At 37.4% G+C, this 26,057-nt stretch overlaps 3 protein-coding genes across 4 annotated transcripts in view; all 3 read right to left on the bottom strand.

Annotated features, from left to right (window-relative positions):
- Window positions 1-1,246, bottom strand: fgfbp1b (fibroblast growth factor binding protein 1b). The gene is made up of 2 exons (XM_055205475.2): window positions 1,097-1,246; window positions 1-789 (listed from the first exon to the last, which is right to left on the bottom strand). The coding sequence occupies exon 2, from the start codon at window positions 764-766 to the stop codon at window positions 137-139; it is 630 nt and encodes a 209-aa protein (XP_055061450.1). The 5' UTR covers window positions 767-789; window positions 1,097-1,246; the 3' UTR covers window positions 1-136.
- Window positions 1,247-5,381: 4,135 nt separating this feature from the next.
- Window positions 5,382-11,343, bottom strand: LOC129444673 (uncharacterized). Its single transcript, XM_073864471.1, has 2 exons — window positions 10,942-11,343; window positions 5,382-6,739 (listed from the first exon to the last, which is right to left on the bottom strand). The coding sequence occupies exons 1-2, from the start codon at window positions 11,180-11,182 to the stop codon at window positions 5,487-5,489; spliced, it is 1,494 nt and encodes a 497-aa protein (XP_073720572.1). The 5' UTR covers window positions 11,183-11,343; the 3' UTR covers window positions 5,382-5,486.
- Window positions 11,344-12,769: 1,426 nt separating this feature from the next.
- tmem131l (transmembrane 131 like) overlaps window positions 12,770-26,057 on the bottom strand; it is a 70,109-nt gene continuing 56,821 nt past the window's right edge. For both annotated transcript variants that reach the window (XM_073864457.1, XM_073864449.1), the window contains exons 17-34: window positions 25,511-25,580; window positions 22,910-23,019; window positions 22,641-22,710; window positions 22,372-22,487; window positions 22,079-22,221; window positions 21,397-21,579; window positions 18,618-18,807; window positions 18,381-18,527; window positions 17,545-18,058; window positions 17,113-17,243; window positions 16,325-16,451; window positions 15,779-15,965; window positions 14,895-14,958; window positions 14,022-14,131; window positions 13,805-13,934; window positions 13,635-13,714; window positions 13,408-13,544; window positions 12,770-13,264 (exon numbers count right to left, since the gene is read on the bottom strand). In XM_073864457.1, coding sequence (XP_073720558.1) covers window positions 12,959-13,264; window positions 13,408-13,544; window positions 13,635-13,714; window positions 13,805-13,934; window positions 14,022-14,131; window positions 14,895-14,958; window positions 15,779-15,965; window positions 16,325-16,451; window positions 17,113-17,243; window positions 17,545-18,058; window positions 18,381-18,527; window positions 18,618-18,807; window positions 21,397-21,579; window positions 22,079-22,221; window positions 22,372-22,487; window positions 22,641-22,710; window positions 22,910-23,019; window positions 25,511-25,580 — 2,815 coding nt within the window. In that variant the 3' untranslated portion in view covers window positions 12,770-12,958. The remainder of the gene's footprint in view (window positions 13,265-13,407; window positions 13,545-13,634; window positions 13,715-13,804; window positions 13,935-14,021; window positions 14,132-14,894; window positions 14,959-15,778; window positions 15,966-16,324; window positions 16,452-17,112; window positions 17,244-17,544; window positions 18,059-18,380; window positions 18,528-18,617; window positions 18,808-21,396; window positions 21,580-22,078; window positions 22,222-22,371; window positions 22,488-22,640; window positions 22,711-22,909; window positions 23,020-25,510; window positions 25,581-26,057) is intronic.

Raw genomic sequence — 26,057 nt, 5'->3', positions numbered from 1 at the left:
TATGTTTTTTTTATTTAAACATCCATTTAATAGAAAAATCGCACAAAAACAAAAGAACAAACTTGATACGTCGTAAGCAAACGACGAAAAATACTGTAAAATACTGTATCTCACGTTACACACAGTCAATAAACACTTAACAGTCTCCGTTCTGGATTAAAGTAAAAACGAACGTGCATAGACTCGCCCAGGAATCTCCGCACTTCTCTTTGGCGGTCTTGCTGTGATCAATCTGCGGCGTGCACTTGCGCGTGCTGTCCGGCATCGTTGCATTTGTTTTAACCTCTTTATTCTTGATCGGTTTCTTGGGTGACTTTGCGTGTTCCGTTTCGGATAGTCTGAAATGCGCTTCAAGTGGCGCGCTTTTACACATGCCAGCTCTCAGCATCGAGCGTGGATCGACGCAAAGTTTCTTCTGTTTCTTAAGCGACCTGCTTATCTGTTTCCAATAGTTCTCGGTGTTCGACGCAAATTCAGGACACGAAGATGGTTTGCCAGTGTAATTACAAGTCAAACCGTCCCGTTTTCCAGGCTTGCACGTAACGGTCAAGGTGTAGTAGTACGTGTCCTCCCCGCGCGCCACCCACGAGCATTGCACCTTGTCACTGGTTTTAAACTTTCCTTTGAAGAGGGGAAGGCCGCCATCACCTCGTCTCTCTTGCCTCTTCCCTTTTCTTTCAGGACCCTTCACGCTCTCAGCAGTGAAGATCAGCTGCGAGAGACAAGTGAGGAACAGCAGGAGCGCGAGATTTTTAAGGAAGGACATTTCACGGAACAACCTAAGAAATACTAAAAAAAAGAAGCAATATTTATTATGCGGTTAGTTAAAAACTGTTTTCCAATACAATATTCTACCCCCTCCCCTTTTTATAGATATTTTTACTTAAAATAGGAAAGCGCTCCAATGGTGTAAGAAAGGAGCCTAATCTAATTTAAAAGGGTAAACATCTTTAGCCATGAACTAAACCAAATTCTGTAAGATTTTGCACAAGTGCATATCTTGTTTTAATAATGCTTAATATTTGTGTTGGAAATTGTTCTAAATCTTAAATTACACAAAATATTTTTTAGCAAAAAGTGCAATTATTGTACTTACCAATAGCAGTTATGAGGACAAGTGTGTGCTAATGGGTTTCCCGAGTGTTTTACGTCAGAATGAACCCACGCGTGATGTATTTATGCATAGTGACACACCCCCGTCTACGCGCGATCTGACTAGCTCGCGTGATATCTTCTTCAATGAGCTCTAGACGTGCATGAATTTATTGGGTGTGTCATTCATTCATTTGCATATTTAAAAGGGGCTGAACAGACAGGCTAGCCTACTGCATATGTTATAACCTGGGGCATGAGTTTTATAACATACATAAACTTATGCACACATTTTTTTCATGCGGAAAAATGCTGATTTCTTGTTGGGTCATATGGACAAACCCAATAAAATTTTTCTTGAGTTCAACCATGAGTTAAAACAACCCAGCTTTTTTTAGGTGTAAATTTCATAGTAAATCAGGCATGTCATGGTTAGACATACGATAGGATTGTATTTAATTATGTTCTAGGATGTAAACATGTAGTAGTAGGTCATTGGGGGGAGGGTAAAATGGGTCAACACATATTTGTGTTGTTTTGGCCCAGATTTGCAGCTTAACCTCAAATCTCTATATCTGCCTCAATATGAACTATTCACCTATAAGTTAGCATTTTTTTGATACTGCAGATACATTTCTGAAATAATTACTATATCTGTGTACCCTAAAATTTGTGTAAAATGTGTAGTGTTTAGTAAAACACCACGCAAAGACTTCCCATAATCCTGATGTGAGTATCAGTAGTCACTTCTAGAATGTTCAGAGAAGAACAAATGGAGGCCGCCTTTTAAAAAATGGGGTGAGGCACATAAGATGAATTAACAAAAAGAAAACAGGACCAAGAGAGTTAAAGAATATCTTTAAGGGTACATTATACATTCAGATTTTTGCATGTATTGATATGTGCAGGACCATTTAGTTTTAGCTTTTAAACAATGAATAAATAATTTTTTATTTACACACAGTCTACATCTATGCTCTCGTGCATCTTCCATATTTGTCATGGGATGAAGAGGTTAAATGCATTTACAAAAGAGAATTTATGTGTTGCAAGTCTTTGTCGTTTATCAATAGTTGTCCAGATACTCTTATGATAAGTTTGATTAATTATTTTACTGTGTGTATCTAGCTAAGGATTAATAAAGTCCAGTATAAAAGGGGCTTAAGCACTTAGCTTAACATCATCAACATTTTGTCATGTCTGTGGACAAATAACCTCCTCTTGCTTACAAAACTGTAAAAGGACTAACCAAGTACCTCTTGACAGTTAAATAGGCTATATTCTATCAGGATATTCCTTGTTCCTTTAATAATATTGAGTTTTCGGACATAATGTATGTACACAATGGTGGTATTCATTTAGGCTTCATTGATTTTAAGGGATTGCACTTTGTTTTAAAAAAGTATTTTTATTAAGGCACAATTAACGCATCACAATTACTTTTCATTTTCTTTTAAGTATGTTTAATGAATTAGGTTTTTATGATCATTGTAAAGACCCTCAAATTCAATTTTTTAAATTTGTTTTTCATCCATAGTATCTTTATATACCAATGTTTATGACTTTAATACACAGTTTTACAGTTAATCAGTAATCCAGTAACATGAGCTAATGAATTTCTGGCTTGAGCCTATGAAGAGGTATTTGAACATTACTGATGTAGCTGTGGGTGCTTTACAAACTTATATAGTTTGTAAAACACCAACCAAGCTTGATTCGTGTTTTTGTTTTCTGCTTCAAGCTGTGCAACATATTGAAAACCTAACACTTTGACTGGTAACAAATTTATCCTCTTTGTGATGTTAGATTTATTCTTTTTTTGGTTCAAGTTTGCTTACAAAATTTGCTAAAAAGAAAATTCTGTCACAGTGGTTTGTCTGCATAACCTTTACATGACATACATTTTGAAAACAGTGGATTTTTTAAAATGGGTAACACTGCCACCCAGTGACGTTGACGCGTTCTTACATGTGCCCGTATAAAATGAGGGAAAAAACTATAAAACATTTTCTATGGTAGTAGGGTCAATGACGTGACGTTAAATATTTTGTGTCTGTATGGATAAATTAAATGTAAAAGGGTTCAAATTATAAAATAAATTTACAGATTGAGGACCAAGTCTATGTCTAGTTTTATTTAATTTTGAAAGAATATTTGGGGGATAACTGCAAAAATGTCGATGTGGTGAAACCAGTCTGTGTCAATTGGTGTAACTAGTATTTTTTAAATTAACCTTGGAGAAACCAAGAACCCTTTTCTCTTCAGCAATTAACAGCGGCCAAATTAACCCTGTGGGTTGTCCAAGGTTAAATTATATATTTATAAAAAAAATGTGGAATAAAATATAAGCATCTATAGTTTAGTGTAATGTGATTTTTTACATACATTTATCATTTGTCAAAGATTTTTTAGAAAACAGAGATGTTTTCAGCATAAGTCAAAACAAATATTACAAAAATGCATTCAAATTTACATTTAGAAATAACTAATTAAATGATTTTTTATGATTACGCACATGCCATCAAGGTGGATAAAATATTTAATATTTTTCATTCTTTGGTGCAATTGGCGGTTACACCATGTGGCATTTTTAGGTCCATTCAGTCTTAACTTTCATAAAAATTGTGCAAATGTAATTTTTATTGCATAAAATTCTTAAATTCTCTGTGCATTTAAATAAACTTGATGCATGCTTTTAACACAAGTTTAAAAAAAATGAATTTCTCATTTTGCCAAACCGTTTTTGTCACTGACCGAGTAACCTTGTATGCTTTTTAGGGCTGGGCAAAAAAAATTGATTTTTCGATTAATCGTTTTTTTTTAACGTGGTCGATACAGAATCGATTCTCAAAGACCAGAATCGATTTTCCCACCATATTTTTTCTGCAAACACTGAACGTAAGATTAACGTTAATCAAATTACTAGTCTTCTTCACTAGATGTCACGCTCTTTTTTGCCTTGCGCGATGTTACCAAGGAGCCTGTCATTCTTTCATTCAGTGCTTAAAATGGTGGTTTTAGGGGGTTCATCGACGTTGATGCCACCTTCACATAAAAAGTAAGAGGTATGGAAGCATTTTAGATTTTGCAAGCAAGACGACAAGGTTAGTGTTGTGGCATTTAATTTCTTTTTATTAATTACCCACTTGTAAACTTCTGTTCACTGTTCTTTTTTTATTAATATAGTATTTGTATTAAATCTATATTCATTAATTGAATCAAGAATCGAGTATAAAAACCAACCCGAGAATCGGAATCGAAAATTGAATCGAGAATCGAATCGATTTGATAGCTTGTGAATCGAAATTGAATCGATCTGGAACATCTGAATCGATACCCAGCCCTAATGCTTTTGTTGATTCTTTTTAGCATATTAGATTTCTAACTTTTATTTATTTATCTCAGAGGGATACAGGCACCCTTACAGTAACAGATACATTTAAGTCATTGCATAGGCCTAGATGTTGTCTTGAATTACACATATTGACATATACACTATTCAACATTTGAAGTGGTCACCAGTCAACCCATCATAAAATTTTCAACAATACCCATTCTTGTCTTAAGACAACTTTGATTTACTATTTAAATCCACCTCAAATGTTGACTAGTGTATTTTATTTCCTAGTCACATCTAGAATCATTTTGCCTGTAATATAATTTTTAAAAACTGTTAAAATTAACTGCCTAATATGAACTTGGATATTTAGATGTTCGAAGTCTTTAAAGTTTTGGTTGGCTGAAACTCAATATTTTAAGTGTTGGTTACTGAAATGCCATTCATGTACTCAAGTACCCAGCATGCACTACAGCATAAAGAAATTTAGCCAAACCTGCATCTTTCATACTATTCAGTATGTGAAGAGAGTAGTATGTAGGCAAAAATAGCATGTAAGAAATGGTGCATCCCAAACTGCACTTTTTATGTCATTTTGACATCGTTTAGTTTAATTAAGGGGTGCTTTCATATTGAAAATTCCAAAAAGGAGTGCTCTTATTGATGCACTTTATCAGTACTCTGCACATAAAACCATGTGATCTTTGTGCAATATGTTTTGAATTTTTAGTTTTTTTATTAAACTTTACTACCTTGATATCTATGTTACTAATACTTGACGGTTTCCCACCAATTTACATATTGTACATGCACTATATTAACTCTGAACTCAAGATTAACTAGGATGAACTTTGTTGATGACACATTTTTTAAATCTTACCATATGTATGAAATTTGCATAGCAATGAAGCTATTATGTAAATAAAAGATCTTTTCTAGACATAAATAGCTGAAGTACTTTTTGTGATTTAATACGGCAACAGGTGGAAGGCAACTTGAATAACACTTATAACGCAGGATATGCCATTCACACATATTTACATTGTTTTATGTCATGTCATGGTTTAAGCCAAGGCATCACAACGCTAGGGCACATGTTAGTTACAGTACAGCACACAGTCAATATCTTGTCAAAAAATGACAAATCCTCATCTGGACATGGAAGCACCATGCTCACTGGTAAAGTTCTGCTAAGTATGGAGCTTTTTGCGTGTATAGTTCCAATAATCTTCTCCACGTGGTCCTTGATGTAAGCTGTATGGTGTGTCCCCTCCACATATTTTACATCCAGCTGGTTGCTTTCTCCTGTCACTGCAGGCGATTTCACTTCTGCACACATCAATCCGGCACTGTCCTTGATGTCAAATCCATGACCTGCCAAAACCAAGTCCCCAGGTAACAATTGGTTCAAAAGGCCACTATTCTCAGTCACGTGCTTGTCGCTGACACCACCTGCCCATCCTTGGGAAACGAAAGCGATCGCTCCCATTGGCGTAAAGCCAATGAGATACTTCAGGGTGTCCTTGTGTTTACAGCGGGAAAATGTATGCGATCCAGCTTTGAAACTTACTGCTCCTTCAATGTTCATTTCAAAGCAGTCCACAATAATGGATACACGTTCGCCAAAAGCCTCTACGAACTGATGTGGTAAAGTGGCTAGCAAGACATATCTCTCGGGCCAGTGCACAAGAGGTTTTAGATGTATAAACATTACATCTATGGTATCTCTGAATGTGGTGGTCATTGTCTTTCGATCCACAGAGAAGAGGAATGCAATGTGCTGGACTGGGAGATTCAGCTTTAGCTGCATCAGAGTTGAGACGAGTGTCTGAAAAGATGACAGGTTTTGCCTGGCCTGTGGCAGGTAGGGATCAAGATGTGCCAGCACACCCATCAAAACCGGAAACGATGGAAGCCCGGTGTAGTATTCAACCTTCTTGTCGTCAGCTTTAAAAAAATCCTCATCCATTTTCTGTTGAGAGAGCTCTTTTTTTAACATCCTGTTCTCCTCCAACAAGCGGTTAAGTTCAGCATTGCTGCAGCTACAAAAATCACAATCCTGTTGTTTGACAGTGTTCAGGCCAGCTTCATCCATCTGTAAAGCATCATCTTGTGGTACATCTTCAACCATATCTGATCTTTGGTCGTCTAGATCAAGTGGTGCAGGTGCTCCGTTGTTCCCCATGAGAGATTTCTTTCTCTTTTTTCTTTGATTAAACCGCTTAGTGTCTGTTGATTTTTCCGAGTGCCCCATATGTAATGATGGCACCCAGTCAGGATCACACTCCAGCATTTCATAGGCTGGTTTTCCTAAAAACAAAAGGCAGAATGCATTTGATTACCGGTAGTTGTGTAGCTATGCAGCCAGGCACTAGTGCAAAGTTAAGCTGTATATTTAACTCTGCACAATGTTTGCATGGTTACCAGTAAAAACCAAAAAAGTTATGGTGTTGCCACTTTCAGTGATTATGATTATAACAACGATAATGTTATTATCTACATAGCAAATTCATTTAGTATTAGTTAAAGTATCTAAAATCGTTTAAATTATGTAAAATGTGGGACACATCGCGTCACGTATAGAGCCCGGGAATCGACGTCATCGCAACTTGCGTAGCAATGCATTGTGGGAAGGATCTGCCATATTGTACGCTACAAACAAGCAACAGACGCTACATTGTACAGAGATTCAAAGAAAGTGTTAAAGTGTTATGGATCGAAAGAAAAAGTTGGAGAAGGTGTCTTATAAAGAGAATACGATACCTTGAAAAAATAAATGCTATCTACGACTAGTGATGGTCGTTTTCGAAGCACTGCTTCATGAGGCTTCGAAACATTTACGAATCTTTTGTTTCAAATCAGTGGTTCGGAGCTTGTTTTAAACTGGCCCAAGTCACGTGATTTTAGCAAACGAGGCTTCATTACGTCATAACTGTTTCGAAAGGTTTCGAAAATCCGATGGTTCACCACTAGTGGGAGTTGATCATATGACCAGTGTCTAATATGTTTAGGTGAAATCGGGTTAGTTTTATTATGAAAACTCATAAAACATGTATCCTTCTGACTAATAACAGTGCCATTTTGTCTACTTTTTGTTTATAGACAGATTTAATGACAAAAATGTGCATAATTAAAAGGGTAGTTAGTTTTAATGATTTGTTTGCCCTAAATAAAACTAAAAACACATAATAGACTTAACTATGTCTTAATTTGCTATTATCTTGCTATTATTTTGTTAAAAAAAGTGTAAAATGTTTGTACATATCTGCTTTTACACTATTTTGATCATCAGGGGTCGCCAGCGTGTGTGGTGTTTCGAACTGCTTCGAAACACTGAATAAATTTTCGAAGCAATTGGTTCAATTGATTCGAAGCTTCGAAAAGCTTCATTTCTCCCATCACTATCGACAGCATCGATCCCTACTGCCATGAAGTGTGGTTTGGCGATCTGAGTAAACTACCACAGGTAACGTTCTCGGATCTTTTCGCATATCTAGTGTGTGGCGTAAGCGCATACACGCACACAGAATTTAAAAACCATAAATCTCTCGAAGCCCACCAGCAGTTTACAAATGGATGGGTGCAGGATCTTCAGATTTATCACGTGAACGACCACCGTCGTTCGTACAAAGGTATGTATCAAAAACCTGCCTCAACTGTAGCACTTTTTAGCCATGTTTCTTTACATTGTCAATTGTCAGTGCAAACTTAAGTCATAACAGTTTTTAACAGTTTGTTTAAGTCATAAGTAAGTGCTTTTAAGCTAACACACTCTGTTTGTGTGATTGTTCTCTACTCCATTTGAGATGTTCTTCCCACGTCGATCGTGACGGCGGTTGTGACAATTAAGTACACAGCAAGAGTTCGCCATTTGGCTGTCTTTTGGACTTCACAACCACAACTACTTCCGTAGCGTAAACTCCCACAATGCATTGCGTCGCAGTTGCGTAGTCGACGTCACATTCCCGAGCTCTATAGAGGGATTTCACCGATGTCACGATCTGGGCGGTAACCCGGATGCGCGGCCATTGTGGAGGCACTCTGTGTAAAGAACTGAACGGAGTACAGTGGATTATTGTGCGCTTTGGGTACTTTAAGTGAAAGTAGACATGTCTAAACAACAGAAAACACATCCAAGATACAAAGGCATATAGGGAAGGACTTGGAGCACAAGAAAAGGCACGATATTTCGAGAAATGACAATTTATAGGCGGTGCAGATCCTTACGAGTTAGCTCCCTCTTCTTGGATCCGTGACGACCCGGTGATTCTTTCTTCAGTTGCATATCCCGATTTATTACACGGCTCTCTGGAATGCTTGATTCTGATTGGTCAGTTGAGACATTTGCAGGTTCGTTCTTTTCAAATAATAACCGCTCCAAAGTAATAACGCATAGCCGGTACTACTTGTACGAGTAAAATCGCTCCGCGCCAATAAAGATCAATAAAGATTACTGTTTGGCGCCATCTTGTGACAAACACTGGACAACCACAACAAGACACAGACAGCTTACTGAGACTGAACTTGACAAAATAGAGCAGGGGTGTCCAGACTTTTTTGTGTGGTGATCTACTTTTAAAATGATAAAGCCGACACGATCTACCTGCTAAAAAACACAGTTACATTTTTTAATGACAATTTAAAAGTGTATTAGGACTATACTGCATATCTCTACATTGAATTTAAGGCTTTCCCCATTAGGCTAGGCTACTTCATTCTTTTTGAGGAGTTAAAAAAGTCATTAAGTACATGTCAAGTACTGCTTAAAATAGCGGAGATGCAGTTTAGTGAAACAAACTAGGAAAAGACAACAGTATCAGAAGCCTCTCTTTAAAAAAAAGAGCAGTGCGATGCAGCTTTCTATTGCTAGGCAACCACCGAGTCAGCTGTCTTGTCAATCAAATATTGAAGCGTGAGCGCTCTTTTGCTGTTAACTGTCATATTAGCAGAAACTTTAAAAAGAGGGTGCTTGCTCTGACCTTGTTTGAGGATGAGACGTGCAGAAACACAGGAGAGAGTGAGCGAGTGGAGTCCGGTTCTTCAAAGCAACTGTAAACTTCCCTTACTACAACGTAAGGCCCGCCTCTCCCCTCATTCGATTGGACAATGGAAAGACGCGAATGACGTCGGGCGCTTCTGCGCTCTCAGCGTTCCTTCAAAGGCGCGTGCTGCGGCCGGCGGCAGAAACCGCAAGGCGCTCAGCGCGCATAAACATAGCTTAAACAGCGCGTAAACACTCCCTATCCATAGAATATCATTCAAAAATGGCGCCTGCAACTGCCATAAACGCTTTTGGTGTGATTGGCCCCTCTCATAATGCCTATTTCGCCCTCTGTTTTCCGATGCTCATGGAGCATCATATACAGTTAACTTATGTGCGATCTACCGGCATTGCCTTTGCGATCGACTGGTCGATCGCGATCGACGTATTGGACACCCCTGAAATAGAGCATGACAGCTACGAAGCCAACACGCAAAAAAATACAGAATGGGCATTAAAACGTCTCAAAGACTGGCTAAAAGAGAAAAAATGGAGACAGACAAGTATGAAGCAGAGGATCTTAATAAGGTATTACGATTATTTTATGCATCTGTGCAAAGTTTCGCGGAAGGATAAAAATGTTAATTTAAAACAAATATGCCAATAAAATGTTTCAAATTCATATTCATGTCCAGTTTTTTTCTTATGTGACAAGTAGCCGTGTAATAAGCTTCGCGTCGGGTCCTGATCACACTGTCGGGGCTTATTTCCCGATAACTACCGGCTGCCTCTACATTATCCCTTACCTAGTAAACTACCTGGTTTTCATGCCGAGCCTATATGTGATAAATAATATTTATTTATATAAATATGTCAGCTTTATTTATATAGCAAATTTAAAATAGCCAGTCTACCAAAGTGCTTTACAGTAAAATAAGCACACAGTAAAACAATAAAAGCAATAATTGTTTTTACCATTTACTATTAAAAATATTATTTTCATTACAATAGAAAATTTGTTATGAGCAATTAAGCCCACTGGCATTAAGGCATTGCAGCGCAAATTTAAGTTGTGTTTAAGTACATTTTGTGCAAACACTAAAAGTACCTATTAAATACTCTTTAAATAAGGCACAACAAGTAGAAGCATACTTGTTTTATACTTTATGTACTTCAATCATATTTCTAATACAATACTACTCCTTTTCTTGAGCTTTGCCAACCACAACGCCTCCTCTGATAATTTCTTGCATTCCTTTCCCTTGTTTTTAATAACTTTTGGAAGTCGATAATATTCCAAATGTTTTTCTCAAACTGTCCTAATGGTACAACCTCAAACACGGCAATAATTAGCCATTTTCCTTGACGACGTTCGGGATATACTCCAGTGCCTGTGCTCTGTTGTAATGCGGAGTGCCACCAATATGGCGACTACCGCTCTGATGACGCGTCGTGAAAACCCTCTATTGATTTGACGCACGCACACCACGGGACGGGTGGCAACCCAGATGTTGTCTGATTTGTAACTTACCGTAGTGAAAATGCCGTGAACAAACAAACATGTGTTGGGAAATGGAGTCGAATGTGATGCTTTCCCGTCCCACTGCTTCTACCCATGCCATGCGACGCCGCTTAGTTAGCTCGGAGATCTGGGGTCCATGGTGTTGTTTCCATGTGGGAAAACTAAAATACCGCACTCCTACATAGATGCGTTTTCCACGCCGGTCGCAAGTGCGGCTGTGGCAGTCTATTACACAACAAGAGTTGACCATTTTAGCGGTAAAATTCAAACTTCAACGTCTCGCCCGACACCATAACGCTTTGCACCACAGCTTCTGTATCCTAAAGTCCCAACATGCATTGCGTTGCTGACGTCACCTTCCCGTTCCGTTCGCGCGAGCATCTTCGAGAGAGCGTATGCTGTACTTTTGAGCGCTCTTGCCCGGACCAATATGGTGGACGCGTTAACGTATAACAACAACATCACGCGACATAAGGAGTCACTTAAATATATTTTACCGCGCTTATTTTCCTAACTCATTTATGCTGAGCAGAGCAGCAGCCAAATGAACAAATAGCCCAATCTATTGGATTCTGTTTGTATTGCATACAACGAATCATTTTGCAATAAAATGCAAAGATACTAAAAAAATATTCAAAACAATATTTTGTTCCCCTCTGTCCTGCTACAGCCTGTCTCTTTACCGTCTATATAACGTTCTTTCTCGCCAGACAACTTTCTCCTTTGCTTAGTGTGGTAGGTACACAGAAAGCTTGTTCGACTTCATGCAGCGCAGCAAGAATTGAAAAAGGATGACGTCAAAGTACCACGAGATCAAGTAGAAATTAGCCTTATCTGTATGATTTCTCGAATCACTCTCGCGGTACTATGACGTCATCCGCCTGTCGCATAAAGTCGAACAAGTTCAGACTACCTTTGACCGTTTTAACAAGCTCAAGTGAGTTATGTTTGGTTTGAAATATCACTAATCTTAATGATTTATTTTTTTCGATTGATTGATATTTTACCTAGGATACCCATACGGCAAAAATACATTTCTCTGGCCAAGAATATATTTTAAATTGATAAAATATTAAAAATAAGCTAAATACATTTTGTAGAAAGTATTGCTCAATTGAATATTTTTTTGAAATTGGAAATATATTTTGTTTTAACCTCAACATATATTTCAAAACGTATTTCAAGCAAATACATTTTTAGTTTTACATCTCATATGGCAAAAATGTATTTTTTGCCTAAATATATTTTAAATATATGCTAATTACAAGTTAGTTTTATAAAGTTTATTTTTGAAGTTGAAAATATATTTAATTTGAACCTTTTTAAAACTGTTATGTTAAGTTTTTCTTCCAATATGACATGAATATATATTTCCTTGGATTGAAATATATGGGCTAAATATATATTTTTTAAATGCATTACAATTTATTTACTTTAAAAATATATTTCATATACACAAAAAAGGCCAAAAAATATATTGGTGAAATAGGGTTTAAATTGCTGAATGGAATTTATATATCAACACTTTTTTGTTGTAGAAGCATACTGCTTTCAAGTTTGGAATGAAACAATGTGGGGCTCCTTTATTAACTAAAACTAAATTGATAATCTTAAATTAAAAACTTTTTTCTCAAATAATATACTTATACATTTCACTATGCTGGTAAAGACTTAGCTAACTGATGTGTTTTATTTCTTTGCAATAAAAAATATGAAAGTTTTAATGTTAGTTTTACCTTTAGTTTCGTCAATTATTATATAACCAAAAGGTGTCATGTTAAAGAAATGAAAAGTGAAAAAGTAATCAAAATGAATTAGTTATTCACTACACCAAATGAAATACAAAAACTTTTTTTATTTTCATTGGTCAAACCTGCAAAACATCTAGAAAAATATACAACAAAATGCTGAACCTTACCACATCAACAAACATAAAAAAGAATATTCACATTTTCCCCAACAGAGATAAAAGCACATTCTTTTGTTTTCCTCAAATTTTCAAAAGCACCACTTTCGCTCGGTTTCCTCACATATCTCCACAGTAGCCCGAATCATTGGAGAGCTGAGAGTTGGAGCTACGGTTTGAAGAGGAGTTCCATATGGCCAAATTCATGTGAGGTCCAAAGGGATTGAAGCTGGAGTACTGTTTGCCTTGGCAGGCACCGCCGGGCTCACGATTGAAGGGCGCGACAGGTGACACTGGTGAGTGGGGTGAGACAGGTGCTGAACGTTCTTGGTGAAAGTGACTCTGGTAAGGTTCACTTTGTGGTGTCCAGATAGAGCCGAATAGACTGGACATGGGTGAGAGACTTCTGGTTCCTGAAAAGTATGGCTGAAAAAGAAATAAGCAGTGAACATTAAATCATATAAATCATCTTTTCTGCTAAATAAGTCATGACAAACTACAGTATGTATACTTTACAAATAATTTTTTAGAAAGCGTATGCCAAAAACAAACTCTAATGTAATTCTCACCTTGCTGCCCACACAACTGCCAGTGTCCCAAGTAGAGTTCACATCCTGGGCTACATTATCACTCCAGATTGGCTGATGGCTCTGGGTCATGGTTTGGCTTTCATGGCATGGGAATGCATTTTGGTAGTTGCCGTTACCTATATAGAGCCGAAATACAACGTTCATGCATCTTTCAATAACTACGAATTGTAGATATAGATTTTATTTAGTGTCAGAAACTTCCTCACCTGGCGGCATGTAGTTTGTCTGATCACTATAGGGATACTGACTGGAGCACTGGCCCATGTTCATGTTGTTCCAAGGAAAGCTTGAGATTAACATAAAAAGCATTTTAATTTCACAATGTACATAAACGAAGACTTAAAAAGCTCTGATTTCAGTCAACAATGAAACATACCCATTATATCCAGATGGGGCACTCTGAGGGACAAACGGGAGGGATTCAGTCATGTTGTATCTGAATTCATTGGTTAAAGGAACTGAGGGGGCCGACCATGTCTCCTCCATCACATTAGACCTAATAATGTCTGCAGAGACCAGAATGCATTTTTGACTTAATAGAGGAAAATGAAATGACTAAATCTGGTGTAACTAGACATGCAAATCTCCCTCACCATAATTCTTGTCCACACCTGCGGCTACATCAGCAAAGCTTTGAGTGAGTGGAGGGGCAGGACAGACCTCTGGGCTTTGGTATGGTTCTCTGACATATAGATTGTTCATGCTGTAGACAAAAACCAAAATCATGGCCTTTAACAATCACTTAACTGTATTATGCTTTAAAGGTGCCAAAGAATGCATTGAAACAATATGTTACATAGAAGATATGTGGCTGTATTAAGTGCAAACAAGTCCATTTACAACCCTAGGACTTGTCCTCGGAATGAAATGGTCTATTATTACCTTATTTGAAAGGGTCATAATTAATAATGTTGAGCTCTGCTCTGATTGGATGTTTCTAAGAGCAGCTTATTTGAGTAGCATTATGTGTGTGCAAACAGACCTTATGTTTGGGCCTGTATCAGACAAAGATACAAATTTTGAGAAATAATCAATTTTTCGGAGATTGGAAATTGAAATTTCTGAGTAGTGAGTTTGTGTTTTTTCGGTATGGACTGGCAAAACGTACCTGTAATGTCAATAGTAGAACTTCAGCCTAAATGCTAGCATCTAGCGCTAACTCTTGTTTTAGCATTGTAACAAATTTGTGCTAAATTTAATGTGTAATTTAATGTTGGGACATACTGTAACGTCACAGTCAGTGTAATGTTGAGATTGGCCTGTTTTCTGGTCGGCGGTCTTTAGCATGCACAAGGTTTACATAAGGAGGAAACAATCATGTTTTAGGCTCACAATATGTCATTACCATGTTCAGAACTCTTATTTTTCATCTATACCTAAGGTAAATACAGTTGTACATTCTACGGCACCTTTAAAGATCAAAACAAAACAATACAATACATCCTTGGGAGCTTTGGTCATTTTACCTTTGTGTTTTGCAGGTATAATTCATGTTCTCTGTTGGGTATGAGTTGTATTGGATGGTGTCTCCTAATGAAACAACACAGACATTTAGTTTAAATACAGGGTTCCCACAACTTGGATAACTTCAAATTCAAAGACCTTTCAAGGACTTTCCAGGTCTAATAACCCTAAAATTCAAGGACTAATTGTGGGGACACATTTCAAGTGAGAGCAAGGTTTTCGAGGGAACTCGCACTGCGTCACTGCGGTGACACTTTGGGGATGCCTTCAGAGGTAAGTGCGTCTGAATGTGTATATTAAATTCAACCAATGGTGAGGCTTAACATCAAGGACAGGGTGATTCGGGAGCCAGGAAGTATATCGCTAACTGAAATATTGCCAAAGACAGGGTTACGGGGATGCAGGAAGTATGGCAAAGGAGACGCAGCGTCTCTTTCCCTTCTCAGGGAACAACAGTTACATACGTAACCGAGACGTTTTCATGTGTCAAACACAACTATGCAAAAACTATGCATTTTTGTATGAATCAACATTCGCATACAGAAGATATGAGCATTCAAAGCTAACAGTTTAGCTAACAGTGTGCTTAAAAAGTCTAGAATTTTTATGATATTATCCTACACTACACAGGGAATAATATGGATTTTATTTATCTATTTCTATATCTATAAAATAAATTCAAACACTTTCTATGAAAGATATCTATGTATGTATATTTTCAAAAACTTCCCAGGGCCTTGAATTTTTCCCCCGAGATTCACAAACTTTCAAGGATTTCAAGGACCCGTGGGAACCCTGTAAATAGCTTTTTACGGTACATTTTTACTTTTTTTGCATTAAAGTAATAATTCTGCCATAAAGTTGTAAAAAACGAGCAGTCTCGTACTCTTTCTGGCAGCATGTCGGTTCAGATCCTTCTCTCCTTCTATGCTGCTTGCACTGCTCCAGCTGCCCCAGGACCCTCGGCTGGCTCTTACACTGCCTGATGAACTGCTTGAATCAGAGCCAGACTCCCACTGCAGACGTCGCTCTGGACACTTACGCCTGGCTCTGCCAGAACACATGCCACTGTAAAAACAATATTACTAATTATTAAAAAAAATAAATAAAAAAAAAAAAAAAATAAATAATAATAATAATAATAATAATAATAATAATAATAATAATAATAATAATAATAATAATAATAATAATAAATATATATATATATATATATATATTACATAGTTACTATATTTATATATAGTTAAATATATTTATATATAGTTATATATATATATATTTATATATATATTTACAATTTTAAAATCTGGCCCCCGAAGAAAAGTAGTTGAAGACCCCTGAACTATAGTAATACTACGCCTAGAGATTGGTGGATCACGGATATAATTTCACACACACAACTGTTTTATATCACTTCCTTACCACTGTATTTGGGAGGGCTTTCTGGGTTGGGTCCGATTTTGGGTTGTTCTGGTTTTGTGATACGATTTCTAGCTACATTGCGTGGAGGTTCTCTCTCACTCTCCGTAACCATGCTGATGCTGTTTTCAGGAAGCCTGTTGGAATACAAAAATTTAAAAGAATATTAGAAAGACCACTACCTGATAAATAACACATGAATGTTCATTCCAAATCTTGTGAATAGTCTCTATGTAAATTACAATGTTTCCTAAACTGGACCCACATTTTGAAGGAGCTTCGTAATGATATTACGCACTGCCGGAAATAGTCCCCAGCTATTGAAAGGTACCAAGGGGACTATTTTCAGGCAGTGCGTAATATCACTACGCCTGCTGCAGCCATGGTACGGCAGCAAATCCTTAATTATTACGCCAGAATGAGAGTATAGTCCTAACCATATCTGCCTAGAAAATATCTTTTAATTTTCTGTCTGTCTTAGTACACGATGTAACTACAGAAGAGTCAAGTTTTAAATGGGAAAAATATCCTTTTTATTTAAATACATAAATTATTTTTGAGCGCGATGCTAATGGTCTAATCAGATGCAATGGATTATGCTAAGCTATGCTAAAAGTGGTGGCGCCGGACCCGGAGATCAGCTGAATGGATTCCAAAATGGTAAAAATCAAATGTTTAACTCCAGGGGAGCTGGAAAATGAGCATATTTTTTGAAAAAAGTGGAGTATCCTTTCAAAACAGGCATGCTTAAAGGGAATACTGCACTTTTCATCATTTATTCACAGATACGTTACTCACTCAGGAACGTGTTCAGCAGGCTTCTTGCGACTTCTTCCTGTGTTTTTCTTCCCTTTGTTGTTGCTGGCAGAGACTCCGAGTTCTGCATCTTTTTCTGGCCTTTTTTTCTGACTGCTGCATCTTTCTATCTTCTAAACACACACAGGCCATTTACATAAGTCAGGTTTTAAAGAAGCACAATGTGAAAAGCTTCACTTAATATTAAAAGGTACCCCGACTACAAACGCATATATGGCTTAAAAGATAAACACTGGGATTGGCTATATGAATGTAAAATTTGAAACTGTACAAATGTAATAGTTTTAATAAACTTTCACACAATGAGTATTACATGTCAAGTAATGAAAATATTTGATGTTTCTATCAATTGATTGAAGAAAAATATAAAGTCTACACAGTCGAGGTACCCTTTAACACAGAGATGGCCGTTACCTCTTCTTCTGCCTTATCCCTTTTTTCTACATAGATTTTTCTTTTGCACACATCTCTCTCCGTCAATTCACCGGCTGGATGAGGGACTTTATCCGCTGCGACATTTTCATGTAATTGAAGTGTTTCCATAGGAAACATATCAGCTGACAATGTGTCCTCCTCCCTGGGTTCTCTAAAGTGCTCTTTCTTATCACGAGGAAGCAGGGTTTCATCTAACATGTCATTGTTATTATTGTTGTTATTGCAAACCTCCGGATCCAACTCGAAGGTATGATCTCTCTCTTCGTCGGCAGCAGGGGCACTGGGGGTTGCTGAAGGGCTGTTTTTGTATCTACCGTAGAGCAATGACACTTTTGTTTGCCTTTTCTGAGGCTGAGACGATCCCCCAGAACTTTTCTTGGATGATGACTGGGGCCGAATCGCTCCATTGACCACTGCTGGAGAGCCCCGCCCCTTGCCTTTGTCAGATGGGTGGCACGTATCTGTGTAGTTCTTACAACTGCCTTTTCCCCTACTAAAGAAGAAACGGACAAGAACTTAAGTTCATAAATAAAAACGGCAGTAGCTTGTAAATGATCTAGCATAAATAGGTTACTAATAGAGTTGAAGAACTAAACACGCAAATCATTCTGTTGCTGCTCATAGTCGGTCAGGACCTATTTTTTTAAAGTGTAAGGAAGGCTTTAAGTGATTTTACTTCATGAATGTGTGCTAACCTTTTAATAGTTGAAGGGTGTTGTTGGGCACAATCTCTCGTACCTTATTGCTTACATATGCATTTACAAAACTACAAATCTACTAAGTTTATTCATCAGTATTTCATTAGGACCTCTCACCTGACACCATTTGAGGTGCTGTGGTTGACGCTGCTATTTTCACGAGGTACAGAGTTGTGATTGCTACGGGGAGTGGCTGTGAAGAAATCGCTCAGAATGTGCTGAGCTTGATGAAAAGCCATCAGACACACACCGGCTAAAGAGAAACTACAAACACAAGAGGTTTTGTTAATTTATTTCTTTATCCATTTCAGGTTTTTGGCACCACAAGGTAGCACTTTTTTAAATATTGCTAACCAGGTAAAGACCAGTGTGATGACCCAGAAGGACTCTTCCCAGCTGGGACCTGGTACCACCTGTGCACACAGGGGCAGCATGTGGTGAGGCAGAGTCACATTGAGTGTGAAGTGGAAGGAGGAGCCACGTTCTGTAATAAGAGTCAGATCTCTAATCACCCATGAAGACGTGAAGTCTGGAGTAAATGTAAAAAGAAAGAGAGAATGGTTAAGAACATTTAAATGCAAGGCAAAGTAGAATAGAGTTAGATGCATTATGGGTAATGGAACAGGCATAGAAGCACATTATAGCAGTTGATTTTATCCAAAGCGACTTGGAAATGAGAGAGCAATGTTTTGCCTTAAAGGGCACATACTATGCGTAACCCATTTTCGCAAATGTGTTTGGACATAAATGTGAGGGTAGTGTGTGAAGACAACTATCAGACATCTATGTAGAATCAATGGATTATGCTAAGCTATGCTAAAAGTAGTACCGCCAGACCCGAAGATTGGCTGAATGGATTTCAAAACAGTAAAAATCAAATGTTTAAAGGACAACTTAAAGCCCTGTTTTCAGATTGTTTATGATGAAACAGAACGGTTTTGACTGAAATTTCGACATATGCGACTGCCCCGAGAATTTTCGTGTGTTTGTTGTTTCACACCTCACCTCTATAATGGCTGTATAGGTGCACTGGAACAATAATTCCTAAAATGCATTAAACTTTCGTTTACAAAGACGTGAAACTCACCGAGTGGTGAGGGGTGTTCACTAATATGCTCACACAAAAATCGCTGCAAAATACGCATTCCAACAGGTTTTATCGTAGTTTTTGCCAACTCCATTGACTTGTATTTGATGTGCTGTGAGGTACGGTAGTACTCCACTAGTGCTGCAACGACGCGTCGACGTCATCGATTACGTCGACTACAAAAATACGTCGACATGCGTAAAATGCGTCGACGCATCACGCTGTTTACATTCATCTCGCGTAATGGCGGCTTCTGCTCCTGGCAGTGTTTTCCATACATTGATTTGTTTGTGTGCGCCACAAAATCAGCAATGGTCGCAACATTTACATTTTTATTTTCATTTAAAACGGCTTCATTTATTGTTGTGAGCACTCGGTGGTGCCTCTCTTGTGCACGCGCGCTCTCTCTCTTTCTCTGCGCGAAGCCCCTAGACAGCGCCTCTCATACCTGACACTGAGTGAAAGAATTAAAAGTTGGCTGTGTTTTCCATGCGGATTCCTTTGTGTACTTGCATTTTCACGTAAACGTCAGATGTTACTGACAGAGAAGACGACTGATTCAAGTTTATCATGAAAGGTTAGCAGTGTTTTCCCACACACACTGGTTCTCAATGTACTTGTGCGCGAGCTCTCTCTCTCCTATGCCCGCGCATGGCTTCTGTAGTAACTCTTGGCAATTTTTTTAATTTGCGCCGAATTGTCTGCGATGTCGCGTTTATAAATCAAGATTTTAGTAACTTAGTAGTTAAAGTAACAGTTGGTTGCATTAAGCACAAGGTTATTGGGTCATGTTTAGTCACTATTTTAATAGTCTTTGGGGTGGTTTCCTGGACAGAGACTAGCTTAAGCCAGGACTAGACCTTAGTTTAATTAGGAAATATAATTATTATTAAACAAACATGCCTTACTAAAAACATTACTTGTGTGCATTTTGAGGCCAAACTAAAGGCACTGATGTATTTAAAGATATGTCAGTGCAAGATGTTTTCAGTTTGGACAGCTCTTATATTTATTTTAGTCTAGGACTAGTCTAATCCCTGTCTGGGAAAACGCCACTATATGTCTGATAACAGAACAGGTAATATGTGAAAATAGCATTCAGTTGTGTTAAAATACAATAAAACAAACAATGACTGTCAAATCAGACAGAAAGTAGAAAACAGATTATCCAACAGATTAAATAGCTAATCAAAAAAAGAACACTTTATTAAAAAAATTATCGTTAGAGTAGTCAACTAATCGGAAAAATAATCGCTAGATTAGTAGACAGAAGAAATAGTCGTTAGTTGCAGCTCTATACTCCACGCTGGGAACGTTGTTTGTATTCTTGCAATTGGCAAAGGCGGATTATCGCCACCAACTGGGCTGTAGTGTCTATTATTCAAGCTCTCAACGGAAAAATATACGGGTGTGAGGCGTTTGGAAAAATAGGTCCACAAGTTTACAACGAATGCTAAAACACCGGTAGGAAAGCATCTTTTGCAGCGATTTTTGTGTGAGCATATCAGTGAACACTCCTGACCACTCCGTGAGTCTCACGTCTTTGTATGTAAACGAAAGTTTAATGCATTTTAGAAAGGATTGTTCCAGTGCACCTATACACCCATTGTAGAGGTGGGAGGTGAAACAACAAACTCCCGAAAATTCTCGGGGCAGCCGCATATGTCGAAATTTCAGTCAAGACCGTTCTATTTCATCATAAACAATCTGAAAACAGCGCTTTAAGTGTAAAATACCGAACTTGTCCTTAAAATGATTTAGATGACAGAAATTATTTAGGAAGAATGATAGCGAAAACAAAAGAACAGGAACTTAATATGGGCGGTGCATAATGTGCCAGATATTCTTTTAATTCGTCTGGTAAGTTTAGTATATTAAAAAATATTAAATAAAATATTTCAGTGGGGAAAAATCATAAAAACGGTATTAAAAAGATACAACTAAGTTTTATCTTACACATGAGAATCTGTTCAGTGCACTGGCATGCAAAGAATGCACAGCATAGAAAATACAAGGCATCAGGCTACAATGTCATAACTTACGTAATAGTGATTTCTGAGGAGGAGTTGTAGTCCAGCCTGAAGGATCTGCAGTGCTGCACCTCAAAGCCGTAACCCTGACACTTATAACCATTAACGTTCATGGCTACGACAGTCAACGGCAACTCGCCAGCATTCTCCACTTTAAAACTTTTCTGGATGGCAAACATGGGCCTACTCGAACGCAAACCTGTGACAAAAATGCTTTTAGACTTGCTTTTCTCTTTGTATTCTTTAATTATTTAGCTGCATTTTTTGCAAATTATACAAATTTTGTTATTAACCATTAATTAACTACTAGCAACAGCCATGTTTAGTTTATTTTTAATGTACGTTTATCTACAAACACAATCCAATTGTTAAGTCTAACTTCACACGGCACCACTTCCGGGTCCAAGCGCTCTATCAGATGCTTAAGCAAACAACAAAAGTACTAATATTCACAGCAGTTCGTCTTTTATGAATTGGTAAATTATTGAAGTCTGGAATGCCGTGACAATGCAGTATACTCCATAAGTTTATAAAAGCTTAACTTAAATGCATAAAACGAGTTAACAATGCTCATAAATGGCTGTTGAGATTGTAGTCTCACTTGAAATGAGCAGAGGCTTGGACCTGAAAATGGTACTCCTTGTCATAACTTAACAAGCGGATAAAATAGGGGTTGACTTTGGAGATTACAGACTTACCATCCCTGCACTCCATGAGGGTGGACTGGGGCACATTGAAACGCAGTGAGGCGGTAGGGCCGGGTAGTTTTCCTCCCACCCTCAAAAGCTCTTTGGCCCCAAACCCTTTAACCAAAACCATGTCGAACACTGTCAGGTTGTTCCTGTTGAAAAACACATACACTCATCAAATACACTCATCAGCGCATGATAAAATTTGAATAGATTATGCAAAAAGTAATATCAACATGCTACCTAAAGAACCAACTTATAAATGGCCATTTTAGATAAACAGATTAATTTGACTGAAATACCTAATAAGGAGTAGTGAGGTAACAGGCTTGTGTTCTGTGGGTTGAAAAGCCACAAAAACTGTTCTCGACTCCCATGGTTGAAGGAGGAACCTCAGCACGCTGCCTCTCTCACCCTCCTGTTTCATACAGAGTACAATTACACCCTAACCAGAGTAACTACACCACATCGCATTTACAACATACTACACAAAACCCGAGTAGTTATGCGGCACTTACTACAGACCAACTCATAATTAGCACTTATAAGTGTTCACACTTCATGACCTCACCTTATGGTTAGCAGCCAACAGGGAAAATTCGGTTGTAGTGATATTGACAGCCAGTGGGCTAATATTAAACCTGGAACAGAAATGTTTAACATAAATACATGAGCCTTTTTTTGCATGTACTGTAGAAGCATATAGTTATTTATCAGAGGTGTACATATACAGAATTGAATATAATACCTAATGTAATAAGGCTATTGCAATTAGAATTTACAGCTGAACAAAAGAGAATGTGAATGTGTGTGTATGAGACTTAATGAGAGTTAATCTACCATTTAGTCAACAAGTCGAGGGCTTCAAGTGGAACTGGGTATGAAGCGAGAGTTCTGATCTCCACAGAGACAACTGAACCCGTTGGGTTTTTTAGAGTGAAATTTTTAACCTGCGGACAGCAATATCATGACATAAATAAAAGTCTTACAACATCATTAACTCATTAAGAGCTTGACATGAGACACGTAACAGATAAAGGGGCAGTTTCCCAGGCAGGGCTTAAGTCTAGTCCAAGACTAAAATGCTTGTTTGAGCTGTCTTAACTGAAAACAGCTTGCACGAACATATCTTAAAATATACTAGTCAACATTTGAAGTGAATCAAACTCTTAATACCAATACCCAATACCCGTTCTTGTCTTAGGATAACTTTAATGAACTTTTTGATCCACTTTAACTGTTGACTAGTGAATATTAGAGACATTGACTCAAAATGTATACCGGTAATGTTTTTTGTAAGGTATTCTAAAAACAAATTAGTTGCCATGAAACGGAAGTAGCGTTTGGGTGATTCTCGCGAAATTAGACTTATGAGGTGTCATGAAACATTTTGCTAAAAAAAAGTAAATGCAAAGTAAGAGTATCAAAATAAGAAACATACAGTTACAAACATCTCTTCACGTACTATTTTGAACATGATTTCAAATGACATCATATAAAACCAATTTAGTTTTTTTCCACATTAAAGGGGAAAATTTGATTTGATGACTGGATTTGGTTTCTGTGACATGGAAATATTTATAATAAAAAAATCTAAAAAATAAAAAGCTTCAGTGCATGTTATACTATAAACATTTACAGTAAAGAAACATGTGGTATTTGTTGATCATTGGCAAATGTAGAGACAATAATAAGGAATATAAATGTATCCAAGACAAATTTTCTCATTCTCTGCAACAATTTTCAATCATCGTTTAAGCCCTCAAGGAACTAACTAACTAAAAAAAAAAAAATTGTTGGAAGGGACATAATTGACTGTGACACTCAAGATGGCTACCAGGTAAGCAGTTCTTATTTTTTCTCTCCAGATAAAAGTAAATGTTTTGTTTGTCATACCTAAACAAATTTTTAGTTCTCTACCGAAATATGAGTTTATAAATGTTCATATATTCATATCTTTTTTGTAATATCACGTTGCGGTAATGCTAATTTTTGATAATGATAATTTAAAAAATGTAAATAATTCTATAAGAAATAATTTTTCAATCATCTTAAAATAATGGTTATAGTAAGTTCAGACCTTAATCTTATATGTGCAAAATAAAAAAATTGGCTTCATGGGCTTTATAAATAATCTGATGCTGGACACCTTCTAAGTCTGGATTTCATGAGAATCACCCATTTGTCTTTATTTTCCCTTGGGTGACGTATATCCGAGTGAAATGGCTTCTGAAATGAAAAAGGTAGGGCTGGACTTGAATTCATACATTGAGAACTGATTGGATCGTTTGAAGTTGGGTAATGTTGCTATTTGCTAATCAATGCGATCTTTCCCAGATGCCGCCCACCTGCCATACCATATGACCAGAAGTTAAAAAAGATCATTTCGAGGAGGGGAGGACATTTGTGTTTTTGATAAGAGATTATGAGGGTGCATTTACTTTGTCAAAATAATGAAGCACACAGATAAGTCATTTGTAAAAATACCACAATATTCCAAAATAAATGACAGTTTTTCATTTAAATTTCATTGCAACTTTAAATGTCGTAATATAAGGGTCTGTTTACACTTGGTATTAAGATGTGTTTTCGTCGATCGGATCACAAGTGGACGAGAGACACACATCACGTGTACACCTGGTATTTAAATCCGTCTCTTTTGTCCATTTTCGACCGCTTCTGTCCTGAATACTGTGAGGGGGTGGTCTGTCGAGACGGTGGGCGAGTCTCTCCGCTGTCATTTAAGTTTATATGGACCCGAAAACATATTATGTCAGAGTCCACTGCTTTTTTTGTAAGTAAACATGCTGCACAGTGTTTTGTACATGTATATGTTAAAGCTTTCTCTGATATTTCAGCGAAATTGATGAAATAAGATCGCAAAATTTTCACACGCTTGCAAAAGGAAACTAATTAGCCGCTTTAGTTTTATCAATGAAAGGCTAAAAATAGCGCTGTACACTGTGTGTTCGTGCCAAAAGTCAGAAAAGACGTAAAACATTGTGTTTAGTACCTCAGATTAGATAAATGGGCGGAGAGAAAGCGGTCCGTGTGGCTGTTCCAACACATTCAACCACATGTGCGTTTACACTACAAAAGCAATCCGATCCAAAGGGTTTTCGACTACCTCTAAATGTGGTTGAAAGTGTTCGAAAGTGGACGAGCTCAAAACGATTTGAACACTGTTTACACCTGGAATTAACGTCGTCCCACTTGTGATCTGATCGACGAAAATGCATGTTAATGCCAAGTGTAAACAGCCTCTAAATGAGGCCTAGTCTTGAATTAATATACACGCTATTTTGTCCTTTTTGGAAAGTGCCAGACATCATCATTATGAACAGTTGTATGGAAAAGCTATGTAAATATTTATTTTTCCTTTTGGATGAACTATTCCTTTTAATTTGTTTGCAAAAATATCATTATGTGCAATCGACATACCTTACTGTCATTGACAGGTGTGGCCTCAAAGTCTAAATGTGAAGAGTGGTCTGCAGGAAGTCTAGGCCACCTGAACAAATCACAAACAGATGTGTAAGTTGTATAATGTAAGTTGATTTATATGTACATGCAAGTTTAAAGGTCACGTTCTTCCTGATCCCATTTTTCAAACTTTAGTTTGTGTAATGTTGCTGTTATAGCATAAATAATACCTGCAAAATGATAAAGGTCAAAGTTCAATGCCAGGCGATAAATTTTTTAACAGAATTCACCTTTCAAAGCCTACTGCGAACGGCTGGTTTGGACTACAGCCCTCTACTTCCTGATTGAATGATGTCAATAAAACAGTTTTTGACTAAACTCCGCCCACAGGAATACATCAGTCGCCAGCTTTGGCTCAAATAGCTCAGACACTTTCATCTAAAGCGACTTACAATATCATTTAACACTTGACAATAAGCAAACAGAAAGTTTACTGCACTTTTACATATTCAACTATTTAGAATGACATCTGTTATGGTGTGCATTCGTGTTGTCATCCAATTCA

The sequence above is a fragment of the Misgurnus anguillicaudatus genome, chromosome 3, assembly GCF_027580225.2.
Source record: "Misgurnus anguillicaudatus chromosome 3, ASM2758022v2, whole genome shotgun sequence".
Classification (NCBI taxonomy): domain Eukaryota; kingdom Metazoa; phylum Chordata; class Actinopteri; order Cypriniformes; family Cobitidae; genus Misgurnus; species Misgurnus anguillicaudatus.
This window is presented reverse-complemented; position numbering and strand designations above follow the sequence as displayed.